This window comes from Hippoglossus stenolepis, chromosome 6, assembly GCF_022539355.2.
Source record: "Hippoglossus stenolepis isolate QCI-W04-F060 chromosome 6, HSTE1.2, whole genome shotgun sequence".
NCBI lineage: Eukaryota > Metazoa > Chordata > Actinopteri > Pleuronectiformes > Pleuronectidae > Hippoglossus > Hippoglossus stenolepis.
In genome coordinates this window covers 6,294,020-6,309,001 of record NC_061488.1, presented here as the reverse complement: position 1 = coordinate 6,309,001, position 14,982 = coordinate 6,294,020, and the positions used below count along the sequence as shown (strand labels likewise).

Below are 14,982 nucleotides of genomic sequence, written 5' to 3'. Positions count from 1 at the left end.
CTTTTAAAACTGCATGAATCTTAACTTGCTCCTTTGTGTAATCGCTCCGTGCACATGACGTCTCTTAACAGGGCGATGAATCACACAGACCAGGTGTGTAGTTATGTCTGAAAGCTCTGACCTTCAGGCTCCAGACTATTTACGGCTGACCTGATTACTGTTTACATGGCTGCTCCTGTCTCACTCAAGTCTCTAATGAATGGTGCTGTTGTTAAATGCACCAATGATGGACATTCGGTTACACCCACCACAAACTGACAGGACAAAAATATGTTTGATAAATGGGAGGACACATCTTTCTATAGCAAGCCTGGGGGCCGTGTTAGAATATCAGGCAGTGGAGTCGTCTGTGGAGTCTGTTTTTAAATAGAACAGCAGCGTCACTGTTCACAGTTACAAACAGTAGCCTTTGTTTACAGATGAAAGCTCGGCCTGGCCCAATACCTGCCTGGCTCACGATATCTGCTGACAACAGGGACAGTGATAATCTTAGCTTAGAAGTGTCAAGGCCACGTTATCCTCGTGCGATTAAAATGATTCACTTACACAAGATGCAGCCATCACTGTTACTTCCTCTACTGAAACAAACCTGCTAACATGCCCACTTTATTCACCACATCGCTAATAATGTGGGGTGTTTGGAAAATGCAGGATTGTCTGCATTATGGTGTAAAGTCAGTAGTTAGCGTAAATGTTGAGAAAGTAGAGATTTTCCTGCTGAAAACAGCTGCCAGCTGCATGTGGCTGAAAACAAAACTAATCAAGCAGCCAGAGTGAACAGAAACAGTCAGAGCCGACTGCTAAATGAGCTGAAACACACTGTAAAGCTCAACATTATACCAAAGGAAAAAGGAAAACTGAATTATTGAAACAAGAGTCCAAAAGAAAATCTGATAATAAACCCAATAAAATGTGCAGGGTTCCTCTGTTCTCTTATAAAGCCTGCGTATCTTCTCCTGTTTGTCTGGTGGGAAGCGCTCAGGACAGGAAGCCTCCTTCCCAAAAAACCTTAGTATTGAACGTCCTGAGGATGAGACTCAACAATTTCTCTAGCAGTCCCACCTACTGCAGCTTTAAAATTAATTGAGCAAAATTCAATTCAATTTTTTTTAGCATTTATTGCTTTCCATGAATACCATGATACAAGCTCAAGCATTCAACTTCCAGCCATTATCAGTTTTTTACAAAAGCAGTGGACACAAGTATTACAAGTCTACAAAATTGATTTACAGATGTGTACTGTAGAAATCCTTGCTATCAAAAGGGACAGCTGTACAGCGAAGTTATGACAGAAAGTGTAAACGTACCGTGGGTTCGTGTGTTTGATGCAGAGGTGGCTGCACTTGAGCCAAACCTTGAATTTATCTAACCAAACTGGTGACTACTGGCAATATGGTGTGTTAACGTTGGCCTCATTCAGTAGCAAAGAGAAACTGTGATGTTTTCAAAGGGGTTAATCCAAACTAATGTAACAGACTTTGATTAAGTAACATTTTATGGTATGTGCTTCAAAGCGAACAGACATCTGTGAAGTTTTGCTTTGCATTCATGATGGCAGGTTTCCATGTTCACTTGGAGAGAGACACATTGATCAGAGACAAACAACGATGCTTGAATACAACTCAAACTGTCAGACGCCTCCTCCTGGAAATACATGCCAGATGAATTATGAAATTAGGGGAATACATTAGTTATCAAGATTAAATTAAAATGCTCAGATATAAAAAAAAAAAGAAATCAGGAAAAAAAGATTAGAAAAACTTGTAATCAACAGTTAAAAAGCAGTCTCCATATTCTTTACATCATTTCCTTCTAGTTTAATGACCTGGCGATGTTTGAGCAGGTGAAACTGAAGAGGACAAAAGATCCTTCAGGGAGGAATCTCCAGGTCACATCGCTCCTGGTCCTGAAGTATAAAGGTCCACAGTGCTACAGATATACCATTGGTGTGGTATCATACAGTGTAAAACAACAAAAGTCAGTTGGCAGACTGGGTTTCAGGCTAGTCGTGTTGTTCCCCGGGCTCTACTGCAGTGTCTGTGCTGTATGAATTGTCAGCATTGCCCTCTGTTGACAAGTCAGGTGAACTACTAGAAGAAGAAGGGACCTCCTTGTCGCTGGCCGGGTCCTCTCCATCACAGACGCCGCTGCTACTCTCCTCATTGTCCTGTTCACAGCTTGTGCTCTCCTCCGATGGAGCGGGCGGCTCAGGTTCATCCACGGCGCTTTCATCCTCCTCAGTGTGAACATCTCCTGTCTCGGATGAGCTTACTTCCCTTTCAGTGGTTTCTGTCCTTGTGCTGCTGGGCTCTGAAGAACAAAGTGGGAAAAATATGCTGTTATATTCTGAAAATGATCTGTGGGTTTTATATAATCATTTAATGGATTTTTTTAATTTGAAGCCGAATGTGTGAGTTGAAACGTCAGTGTTAGGTAATGAGGGTAACATTTTATTCTGATAAAGCTGCATATTTTGATGTGGTAGGACAATATTACTGTAAAAGATTTCTGAAGCAATTAAAGATAAACTTAAACATCAAAGTTGGTGTAAAGCTGGATTTACCGTTGACAAAAGCAAGTTTTAATTTATACATAAGAGTTGGATTTCACCACTGCACCACTTTCGTTCACGTTGTGATCAGGATCCACACATATGTGATGACACTAAAGATGCAGTGAACCCTTAACTCTACTGAAAAGGACACCACCATTGTACAAACACTGTGTTTACAATCTGATGTGCATATAAATTGGGACAATTTCAGTGAACAGATGCTCTGTATCTGATGGGATATATCTGTGTCTGCTCTAGCCCCAATTTGTAGTTAAATCTTTTGATATGTTGCCTCTGTCATAACCTAAGAGCCAAAGGCTTTGGTAAAACCTGTAATAGCATGTAGTGACCTCCATCAATTATGTTTGTACATCATGAAGGCCCTTAAGCACAGAGTCCAGAGTAAGCCCCTTTATCCACATTTATGCAATTCCCAGGGACAAGACCGCAAAGACAAGTTCTTTAAAGAGCAAAGTTCAACAGTTCTTGGAAAGTGATAAAAAACATAACCTGCAGAAGACTTCGCCACAGGGCTTTTCAAAAATAAGAATAAACACTAGTTTGTTTCATCCAAGCCAAAACCCATAAGCCTCAGTCTGACTTGTTTTATTACATAAATGTAACACTGCTGTAAAACTGTACAACAGTGTTATTATGCTGTCTTAACACTTTTACAAACACTAAATTACAAAATAGTTGTCTATCCATTAACACACAGCACATATCCACAGTTTTGCTGCTGTTAAGTTGTATTAATTAACATGTACAATAACTGTACATAAACCAAAGTGTGTATGAGTTCAAACTTACCCTGATCACAAGTTGTGTCACAAGACGTTCCACTTTGGTTGTCTTGACCTCTAGAGACTTCTGAAGATTCTGGCATCTCTGACAAGTTCTCTGACTCTTGAAGACACGATGACTCCTTCTTTTCATTTTGTGTTTCCTCCTCTTCCTTTTCATCAAACTTGAGCCTCTTGACCTCTTGCTTGTCATCATCAGAATCCTCCTCCTCCTCCTCAGGATGTTTGTTTTTTGTCCCGCTGTTCGGTGTTATTTCAGCTTCTGATAGCGAGGGATCACTGCAGCAATGACAGAAATGTAAGAAATCGGTTCATCACAGTCAAACTAATGTGACGTAAAAAAGTGCCACGTTTGTTATCGTTACTTTTAATTACCTCATGTGGTGATCCTCCACCTCCTCTGTGGTTGGCTCTGGCTCTTTGCCCACTGGACAGTCAGGAAGCCCATTGGTGGAGAGCGAAGTTGACAATGACAACCTTGGTCTGTTGAGTGGTTTTGGCGTGGCTGGTCCATTTACATTTCGACTGCAAGAAAAGAAAAAGACCATTTCGTTTAAAAGTCATAGCACCCGATCAGCAACACTACTAAGAGTCAAATTAACAGGGAAGACTGATCTGTCGTCAATATAGTCTGGTTGTCTGTTGGTTATCTGCTCTAAATTAAAACAACTTTTCAATCATATGTATGAGGCAAGTTTCAATTTGTGGAAGTCAATCCCTGACCAGTATGTTGCTCCTACCTGTCTGAATATAGAGTCGAGTTCCCAGGAAACATTACTCCGTTCATTCTGTTTACACTGGACGCCCCATTTTTCCTACAAAAGTACAAAGGCACAAAAACAACAGGCTGTTAAGTTTAACTTTGTGTGACAACATTAGCAAGTTTCAAGGGAGCTGTAAATGTGCATCAGTAGCAGGAATACTGTGATCATCAGTGTACTTACTCTGACGTGGGATACACACAGCTGACCACCCGTACATTCTGTAACACATGAACAGCAATTTATAAATCAGTAATCATAAGTATAGCTTATCTTGAGTGAATACGCATTGTATTAATGTCTGTGGACTTATACACAAGGTAGTGTGGTGTAATACTCACCTTTTCCAAACCCCTGAGAAACTTGTCTGTTCCTGTGTAGTTTCTATTGGGGTCCATCAGCAGTTCACACAGACGCTGGATGGTGAATGGGACTCTAGAATATTTAGCAAGGAATATATTTGGGATTAGACACACACAGCCATCTCACAGCCAGGTACAACACTGTTGGGAGAAATGCCAAAGCTGGAAGCATTAGAGCAAAGAGAGGAAAAAAAAACTGTCTAACTGACGCATACCACTTGGTCATATCTGGCATTGAGATGTGTCTTGTGTGGTCGGATCACAAGTGGGCAGCTCTAAGAAAAGGTGTGAATACACCCAGGATACTTGAGGTGGCATTGAGATCCAGTTCCTCGGACAACATTCAGAGGAGGTCTGGGCCACATCGATTTTCACCTTCACTAATGTGTCCTCGGCCACAATGAAGGAACGCCTAGTCAAGTGGCATCCTCTGTGTAAGTACATTTACATATCAGTTCATAGTTACCCATACTATTCAGTTGGTTGTCATATCATGTAAGCTGGCCTTGTCCATAATGTCTGAAAATATCGACAAGCCCATAGACATATTTTACAAGTGTGTCAAACATCTGAGGCCATTTGGTTTGACTGGAACACACCAATAACAGACAGTTCGTAGAGTATCGACACTGAAGCTAAGATTTTACTGCCTTTAAAAAATACATTTTAAGTAGATGTAGAAGAAAAAAAACACTATCCTGGACAATAATGAATTAAACCACAGAAAAGTTCAGAGGTGATTTTGATTTCCTAATACACTAATATTAATTCGTTTTTTGTATTCGTTTATTTCACTAAATATCTCTTTGTGGCCACATTTCAATTCAGTTGATAACAACACTAATAATGAAAGGGACAGGCGTTGCATTCATGTACTTGAGCTTTCTTATCATGTAATTTTGTACATGAACTTGTGATTTGTTAGTAATTTGAAAATTGGCTTATTCTAAGCTTTACTCACCCATTGTAACCATCCACTATTTTTAAGATCCTCGTCTTCATCTCTTCAAAGGGCACGTGCTCGACATTGGGATTATGTGAGACTCTCTGTTCTGGCATTGAAGCGTGGAAGTCATCCATGACTTTTTCCAACTTAAACATGAAATACTGTTTTAACTGGGGCCACAGGATCCTAGAAGGTATTGGAAATGCAAGTCTGCATGTCAGCGACACAAAAGAATAAAAAGTCTTGGAACACATCTTTGACAAGAAACAAGTTCAGCAAGGAGATTTCAGTCAGACTCAGTCAGTGAGTTGTCACTTACAGTGGCTGTCCTGTCTTGGCGACATGACACAGGAACTGCTCTAGTACAGGACAGGTCTCCATTTTTGCTTTCTTCTCAAAATCTGCAAATACAAATACCCACGTGAAAAAACTGAAAAATTTGGTACACATAGCACACTAATCTGACATGAACCTAAACACACATGTTCAACCCTGTATAGTGTAAAACTACTTTTGGTACAGTAAGTGCATTAGCAATTATTAAGTCATTAGGTGCCAATTATCAGCCATATAAAGTTAAATGTGCTCAACAGTGAAAGCACTAAGACACAGATAAGTGGCAAAATAACTGATGTAGGAATTTACCAACTATGTAGATAGATAGATAGATAGATAGATAGATAGATAGATATATAGAAGTAGTGACACTACAGGTCTGATACTGCAAAATGAAACTAAAAAAATCAGGCTGTCAAAAAGCCTCCTGCAGGACAACCCACTCAAAAACAATCCTGCTTTCAGTTTATAGATACACAGTAAAACATCTCCTGATAGTCAGCTATTGACAGTGACTCTGAAGAAATGTCCTTAATAGAATAAGGGAATATACCACGTAACTGATAATGGCAACGGGGTCAAAAAGGTCTAAACTTATTTATTATTTGCGTTAATTTATTGACCCTTACATTGCATTTTTTGTCAGTGCTCTCCAGCTGAACATAACAATTCCAATTGATATACTTGATCAATTAACGCGACCTGGATCCATGTATGGATTAGTGAACAGGCCTTTGGGACTCGGACCCTGAGGCCTCAGGGTTCAGGGGGTTTCAGGACCTGAGCCTCCGTAAGAAGTGACTGGTCACACCTCTTGTTTTTTTTAAAGTGCTCAGAGCTCAGTTAAAAGACTAGAGTCATGGAACGACTTTGAAAACACACCAAACTACCACAGCAACAGTAACCATAACAATGGCCACCATTGGCCATTAGGAGCCAATGAGCTTCACTGGCAACAGTTTTAACTTCTATCATGCAGGAAACTCAAATTCAATTCAACACCTTATTAGACTTTCTGAGGGAACTGAAGTCAATGTTTTTTAATAACAACACTTCTAATTAACATGGCTACAACATAAGACAATTCAGACTTTTAAAATTTAATTTATTATAAGTTTAAATCGTTTAAAGCCCCTAGTGGGGGGGACATGCAGACGACCTGTCAAACACCAAATGTCAGTCAACAACATGGAAAGTTACACTGAAAGTTAGCAAGTTAGCATGTTTGTGGTGTCGTTACCCAGCAACCTGTTTACATAACCGCGTCCGTGTAAGAACGAGAATGCATTAGTTTGTATTTAAAATATAAAATATGACCGAGTTACATCTCTTAGAAGATGTTATCTCTGTGCCAGCTAAACATTCGGCCAGGCAGAATGACACCAGTGTGCCTCTTCTAACCCGACACTCGGTGCTGCTAAGCTAAGCTACGTAGTTAGCAAAAGACCTTCCAGATGTTTTAACGCCAAAACAAACGCAAAACACGTTCGCTAACCACGACCCGCTCGCGTGGATACGTGTTAACATCACCTTGAAACGCTTCCAGCAACGCGTCGACGTCCATTTCTGTGTCCAGTCCCCCTGGCAGGAAGTACTAGCTAGCTAGCAGTAGCAGCGGGTAGCTAGCTAGCTAACGAGCAGGGCTAGCGGCTACTGCGCACGCGCGCCGTTACGTATGCACACTTGCGGAAGATGCGTTTAAATCCGAAAGCAACAACAACAACAGCAACAGCAAAAACTCGCAACCAGGACGGAAGTGGCCCGAATGGAGGTGTTGGATGTTGTCACGGTTCATAACAAGCAGCTCGGTTGAAGTGAGCGTGCAGGTCGGAGGGTCGCGGGGCTGTCAGCGGGCGGCATCACTTTCTCCCCCCGTTGTTGTGACGGCGCAAACCGGGTGAAGCGACCAATGAGTCAGCAGCTGATCTGGGTTCACTTCACCTAACCAGCCCACGTATTGGAAAAGCGGTGGGACGCATCTCCACTGAGAGGTTCCGCTTCGTTTTTGTTTTGTTTATCTCTACCGAGTGGTTCGTGGTTTTTTACTTCCAAGAGGGGCGACGCAAAAACAATGGCAGTTCCCGTAGCTGCGTTGCCGCCGCTGAGCGCCGCGTCCGGCCCGGGTCTCCTGGAGCACAACATCCACATCAGCGACATGGATCTCGGCAGGATTTCGAGCGACAGCGACATCGACAACCTGCCGCTACACTCGCCCTGGACCTTCTGGCTCGACAGGTAACAACAACACCGCTCTCTCTTCCTCCATCTTCCAGGCAAGTGGACCGTACCTTTTTTTTCTAATGAGAACAAAGACAGCAGAGGATCCGGGCCTGAGGTTAAAGAAGCAGCTGTTACCCGGATAAATAGTGTTTAATGGGTGTTTTAACAGAGACTCGGGCTATTGTCTGTCGTAATAACACGTGGATAAAATAATAGAAGTGCTTGTTATTGGATTTGATTTCAGCTTTTCAGCCTGCTTGTTTTTCCCATGACCTACATACCCCAGTCCTTCACTTAGGAGGATCTTAAAATACACACAAGCACGTAATTATGACCAACTGGCTCCCACATAATAACTCAACTTGATTTCACACAAGGTCATTTTCAGTTCTTCAGCCTTGACTTGTTTTAAAGCAGCACAGGCTGCACTGTTATAAAAAAAGAAACTTGTTGATTCACTGCTCATGTGCCTGTTCTCATCTGAATCATTATTTTCAAACCCGCCATTATTACAAACACAGCTCCCAATTTAGCATTGGGATTGACACAGCAGAATTGAACAGATGTGACAGTTAGCACGAGTGTCATCAACCAGAAGCTGCTGTTCAAATGGGGTCAGTGTTGTTTACTGTTTACTGGCTTATTTGTCATCTGATCCCCCCCCACCCCACCCCCCAAAAACACCTGCCTGCTCATGGGCCTCTGACCTGAAACATGTCTGGTCAGAGTTTGTGAGAACTTCACAAGCTTGTAAATAAGAAATGATTCAAATAATCATTAGAATCTGATTAAATCTCTGTGTCTGTCAACTTGATTGTCAATTCTGCCACATGTACGGGACATAGACAGGATTGAAGTGCTGTTTCTCTCTGATCCCCTGGTGTAAACATATAAGTAGACAGAACATATAAGTACGCATAATAAGTACTCAAAACATAGTACAAGGCTCAACATTAGTATACACATAGTATGCAGTCATACACATGGTGGGATGAGAGTAGTGCAAACCTGGAATAGTGCAAAAATGGATTTAGAGCCTGTTTCTCTTTGTTGTCAGGTCTCAACCAGGTACAACCGCTGCGGAGTGTGAATCAAACTTGAAGAAAATCTACACCGTGGAGACGGTCCAGGTGAGATGCTTTTCAAAACACGGACACAGAGCTGGTACATGGTGTCACACGCAGGAGTTGCTACTACGTTTCAGTGGCAAATGTCTTTATTTATGGACAAATCAAGATTGTGTGCTGAGATGTTTATCTTCACACGGCTGAGTTGTTGTTTGTTTACCTCTCAAATGCACCGAGGCCAAACCAACATGGTGTCAGGAGCCTTAAATAAAACACTCTTATCAGGGGACACTGAATGCTTTGTGTTTCACCGATGACTTGAAAACAATCCCAGTGTGGAGAATTTAGTGGACGCACTCACACTGATAGCCCCCCTATATAGTGTGCATACAAGTCCTTCACATTTTACAATATATTCAGCCTGATTCTTTTTAAGCTTGTTTTACCTCAGTTGTCTTGGTGTCCAATGTTCTGCCAACACGATAAATGAATCACAAGCCATTAAACGTGTTAGGTCAGGGCACTTTCTTGTGGTTAAGAGCAATGAGGAAAATACCTTGTGGCTTGATATATGAACGTGCACTCCCAGTGCCAGTAAATGACTCAATATAATGCTCTGCTTCCCTGTTCACCTTGGCTCTGGAGTAGAACTTCTGGAGAGTTTACAACAACATACCCGGTGTCTCCAGCTTACCACTGAGATGTAGCTATCATCTGATGAGAGGTGAAAGGAAACCACTCTGGTGAGTTTGGCTTAAAGATTAATGAATAGTTGTTCATGTTCAGGCATAAAATACCTGATCTTACCTGCCGGTTTGCACACAGGGAAGAAGAAAGCAACGCTAAAGGGGGTGTTTGGAAAATGAAAGTACCCAAAGAGAGCACTGTAAGTGATGTATAATATTTATTATTTACTATTTGTGGATCAGTTCTTGATGCTGTAATGACTCTAACAAAATTTGTCCTCATATTTTCAGTCTTCTGTATGGAAGGAGTTGCTGCTGGCTACCATTGGCGAACAGTTCAGTGATTATTGTTCCTCGGGTAAGTTTCTTCACCGCTCAAGTTCCAGCAAATACAATATTGCTGTTTTTTCTTATTAAAATGGCAAATATTCAGTATTATATCTGAACAATACTGTAGTTCTGAGATACATTAAGCTCACACTCTATTGCTGTACTTGCAGATGATGAAGTAGTTGGCGTCAGCGTCAGTATGAGAGACAGAGAAGACATCGTTCAGGTCTGGAATGGAAACGCTTCTTGTGCTACTGATTCAAACGTCTTAGGAAGGATCTACGAGCTTCTTCCACAAATACCTTTCAAAGCAGTGTTTTACAAACGTGAGTATTTTCTTTGAAAGTTAACCATTATGTCTCACGTTCTTTTTAATGGATTGATAACAACACTATCAAATGTAACATCATTGTTCTTGTTTCCTTATATTTCAGCACATGAGCAACACCACGCTTTTGAAGGAGGTCGATCAAGACATTAGCACATTTTGTAAGTCCGAACCCTCCAGACACACAGTATTTTTCCTTGCTTATGAGCGTGTTTTTTGACTGTGATGCGTTGGCAAATTTTTGACGCTGTTGAGTTCATAGTTGCTTAATGTATCATCTTAATTACCTCAAATGGAGCCCATGAATTATGAAGCTCAGTCGATGCAGTTTCCCATCTTCTGAGCACTACTGTCATTCATAACGATATCCCAAATAACCTTTATTTTAGCTAGAGGCAAAAACTATTTTAGCTTCATTTTATCAATGGTAGTTTTTGTATGTTTTTATACCGCAGGGTTTTGCAAAAAACCTTCACGAAAACAGCAGATCATGCACGGTCAGATTTTTTAGATGTATTAAACAATATCATCGACCTGCACAGCTGGAGAGCCCCTGTCCCCACCCCCAGCCACCGTTTTAGACCTTTTTTACTTTATACTTATTGTGTGTTTTTTAAAGGAAACATAAACTTTAAGAGCATTTGTTTGACCTTCGTTTGGACAGCCATGGAAATCTGAGTGGAGATTTCGAGTGCTGCTTTAAGCTGTTCACTCTTATGCGACCAGTGTGTCATAGGGCGGTGAAATACATTTTCAGCCTAGATGATGTTAATACGAATACTCAGTTTCCTTCTCTTCATGGGTCTGGAACTTGCACATGTGTAGGTCTAAAACTGTGGCTGACATGACTCACGCATACGTAGGTCTGAAACAGTGGGGGACAGAGCCTCTCCGGCTGAATATGTTTCTGAGTCTTAGTATTAAAGCATGTTTTGTGCAGTTTCCTGAGCACAGACAAAGCCAGGTCTCCAATATATATAATTTTTTTGGGATCTATAAGCAGAGTTCCACAAAGCAAAGCTTTACCTTAACAATACATTACAAAGCTTTTGTAGTCGGCTCTCTTCTCTGTTTTGTATGTCACAGCCAAAATACTGTCGCCCTAACGAGAGAACATAAATATTTAGTTTGCTGTATTGCTAATATATGAACAGAAAATTGCACATTCTTTTTTGTATTATTTTCTTCTTTAGGTAATGAGTTATTAGTAGAATATGTTCTTGTCAAGTTTCAAATGACCTCAGTACACAAACTATCAAGAGTAGATGCTGAGAAATATATGCAATCATTTCTATTCTGTAGAATATGTGGCAAATTTGCTGTGTCGTGGTTGTCCCGAATAAAGCACTTTGTTTCTTACTGTAAATGTATATGACATCAGAGAGTCCCTCCGAGATTATATGGAGCTGTGACACCTGAGACCAAATACGCTTTGGCTTTGTGTCAACTTTTTCTGATGAAGTGTAAAACTGTTTTTTTTTTTTGTCATGAGTTATGATTTGTTTGCTTTTAGTACTAATTAAGAAATGTGGACTTTTTTTTTGTATTCATATGACCTGTGTTAAAACCTACCCTTTGGAAAGCAGATAACAACAAATAATCACACGACTCAGAGAGATCTGTCACAGGGGCACAGAAATAAAGATGTTGCTCTTTTGTGGGTATTTTAATGAGTTTGTACAATTTGTTGAAGTCATGCAATCAGTGAAGCAGGGTCAGATCTGTGTGAAACATGTAATCAGATGGTTTCTGCTGCTGCTGCTCCCAAACTATTTCACGGTGTCTCAAATCCATAGCTTTTAAGTTTCTTTTCTGTGTTCTTACATGTAATAGGTTGTATTTGTGTTAATGAAATTAAGGAAGTTGAAGCATTGTACAACTCACCAAAGGCGCCTTTCCTGTGTGTTTAGGTGTTACTGTATGAGTGACAGAGTGAGAATGTGTATTGTAGGCTGCAAAGAACAGAGCAGAATTTCTTTAGTGGTTGTAAAATAAAAAAGAAATACAGAGACATTTTTAGGGTTAATCTCTACAGAGATATGGAGTTTGCATTGAATTGCTGCTTTGATTCATCAATCAAATCAAATATTTAATTATTTAAAATGCTGGTGTCTCAATTCTAGTCATTTCACCAAGTTAGTTCTCACAGCACTGACTTTGCCAAGCTTCCTTTTGTCATCTCTGTATTTTCCCTTTTTCATGTAATGATTTTTTAAACACATGCAGTACATAAGTACACACAAGAGAATTAACAACACTGTTCCCCTGCACATATACAGACCTTGTAACTGATTGTTGATCTTAGACGGTGCCTTGTGTTTACCAGCAGTTCAGAATGTTAATGTCACCTGTGTTCGGCATGTTGAACTTTTATCATGTCTCTGTTAACTTTTACATGTGTTTGAAAAATAAAGTCACTGAAAGTTCTACATGTTGCTGTTTTGAATAGTTGCATAAGGAAGATATCAATACTGGGGGGTCTCACAGTCCAAAACAAACATGTTTTGGACTGTGAGACCCATGTTTCTCTAGAAACTATGGCCAGGTCAGACGAGTTCGTTCAGTATCTCTGCTTTCAAACAAAAGATCTTGTAATTATCAAGGCATTGCATGACCATGATAATAACATTGTCCATACTGAGCCTTTGAAAAACCTTGATTTCATATAGAATCAAGTCAGCAGGAAGCCAATGCTTCATGACAACCAGCAAGAAAATACCTCCCTCGTGTGGCTGCCTACAAGAATTAACACTAAAAATAAGAATACAGCCTTTCAGTAAAAAGTATTGGATCAATACAAGGATTTCATTTGCCTACATTTAACTATAATTATTGATCATATGTAGGTAAGAAGATACGTAGTTTTTTCTCTCTTATCTTGTTTGTTTTTCAGCGACCGGGTTTGCAGCTTCCATCATTTTACCAAAAATGTAGATTTCAATATTTTGGCCCTAGTTGCTTGTTATTGTATTAAAAAAAAAGTATTTATACACTAAACAAGCCTATTTTGTTCCCCACTTAAGAGAAGACCATATGCACCCCAAGATATACATGATAACTCCTCTTCTGCAGGCTGGTGATGTCCCTGTTTACACAACTTTTTATAATGTATTTTACTGTGGCTTCACTTGCTGCTTACTCAGCTGCTTCAGTAAAAAATAATCGAATGATGTGATAAAGCTTAATAAAACAATATAATAAGTCAATCGAATACTTTCACTTTAAAACTTTATCTGTATCTGACGTTGTACGGTGAAGTTAAATTTAAATATTTCAGCCCAGAAACATCAGCAAAATGGTACAAAAACATTTTGAGATTAAATGTGCCCTTGAAAACGTTTATCCTGTGACCAGTTACGCACAAAGGGCCCTTGTAAACAGGAAGCAGATTGTCTACTCTGCAGTTGGTAGACAAGTAACAAAAAATACCACGAACAAGCAACATCAATGGTGAAAAGTTTAAGAGCAGTTTTCACACATGACTGTCAGACAATGTGCACATAATTGGGTCGAATGCCCAAGAGATGCCCATGTTTGGATGTAGAGTGTACAAACTGTACTTGTAGGGTCTGTACAGTCAGTGATACAGGGAGACATTGCACCTCTATTGCACAACTTGACACTGGACTGTGAAGCCGCACTGTGGCTGTGCACTGCAAGATTTAACTTCATGGGCAATGTCAATGTAAACATATAATTTTTTTTCTTAGGTGCCCATCATTTCTTTTGCCAAACATACATTAGAAATGTGTAGCTAAATGTTTAACAATCCTCATGGATATGAGACTTAAAGGGATTGTTCACCTAAAAATTAAAATGCACTCACTATCTACTCACCACTATGCCAATGGGGGGGGTTAAAGTTTGGGTAAACAGCATTGCAGCCAAATCCAATAAAACATTAAAATTTGACTCAAAACTACATCATTTACACCGTGTTTTTAGCCTAAATGTCCTCTGATACCCTCCTCCTAGTTACTGCTTATCTCGCTGATCCTGTCTCACGAGAACAATTCGCGATAGCTACAGTTACTGCAGCAGTAAGTAGGAGGACAACAGCGAAACATTTAGGCTAAAAACAGGGTGTAAATCATCTTGTTTCAAATGTCGGGACTTACGGACACTTGGAGGACACCACAGGAGCAGTATGGAGGCTTTTTATGTTTCATTTCTGTTGTTGTTTTATTTCTAAAGAAGTGGTCGGCGGTTACTTCAATTGTATTGTATTGTAGTGGTGAGTAGAGAATGACTGAATTTTCATTTTTGGGTGAACTATCCCTATAATGTTTTAATAGAATTTCCTGAGCTGAAACATATGTAGCATTAGGGAATATGAATATAACATTCAGGATTTTATGTTTTTATGTATTTAAATATATATATAACATATGGTGTTGAATTAAGTAAAGTTCTCTTAATATCTTGAGGTGAAGGAGAAGCTGTGTAGATGATGGATGGATGAATCATAACTAATCGTATAATAAACTGCTCCTATACAACACAACCGTCTTTTTACCTAAAAATCCAAAAGACGCCCAAAAACGTCTCGACGATCTCAAACAGTCCCGCGTGTCGCCATGACGTCACCT

General features: G+C 40.1%; 2 protein-coding genes across 2 annotated transcripts; one reads left to right on the top strand and one right to left on the bottom strand.

Annotated features, from left to right (window-relative positions):
* Positions 1–1,098: 1,098 nt before the first annotated feature.
* On the bottom strand, positions 1,099–7,428 carry LOC118110624 (serine/threonine-protein phosphatase 4 regulatory subunit 2). The gene is made up of 9 exons (XM_035158555.2): positions 7,293–7,428; positions 5,746–5,827; positions 5,442–5,612; positions 4,460–4,553; positions 4,302–4,339; positions 4,098–4,172; positions 3,733–3,882; positions 3,365–3,636; positions 1,099–2,310 (listed from the first exon to the last, which is right to left on the bottom strand). Exons 1-9 carry the CDS (start codon positions 7,324–7,326, stop codon positions 2,003–2,005), a joined length of 1,224 nt encoding a protein of 407 aa, XP_035014446.2. The 5' UTR covers positions 7,327–7,428; the 3' UTR covers positions 1,099–2,002.
* A 405-nt stretch (positions 7,429–7,833) lies between these two features.
* LOC118110625 (eukaryotic translation initiation factor 4E type 3) lies at positions 7,834–12,820 on the top strand. The gene is made up of 7 exons (XM_035158556.2): positions 7,834–7,997; positions 9,040–9,112; positions 9,698–9,792; positions 9,875–9,935; positions 10,027–10,093; positions 10,236–10,391; positions 10,500–12,820. Exons 1-7 carry the CDS (start codon positions 7,834–7,836, stop codon positions 10,544–10,546), a joined length of 663 nt encoding a protein of 220 aa, XP_035014447.1. The 3' UTR covers positions 10,547–12,820.
* The last annotated feature ends 2,162 nt before the right edge of the window (positions 12,821–14,982 follow it).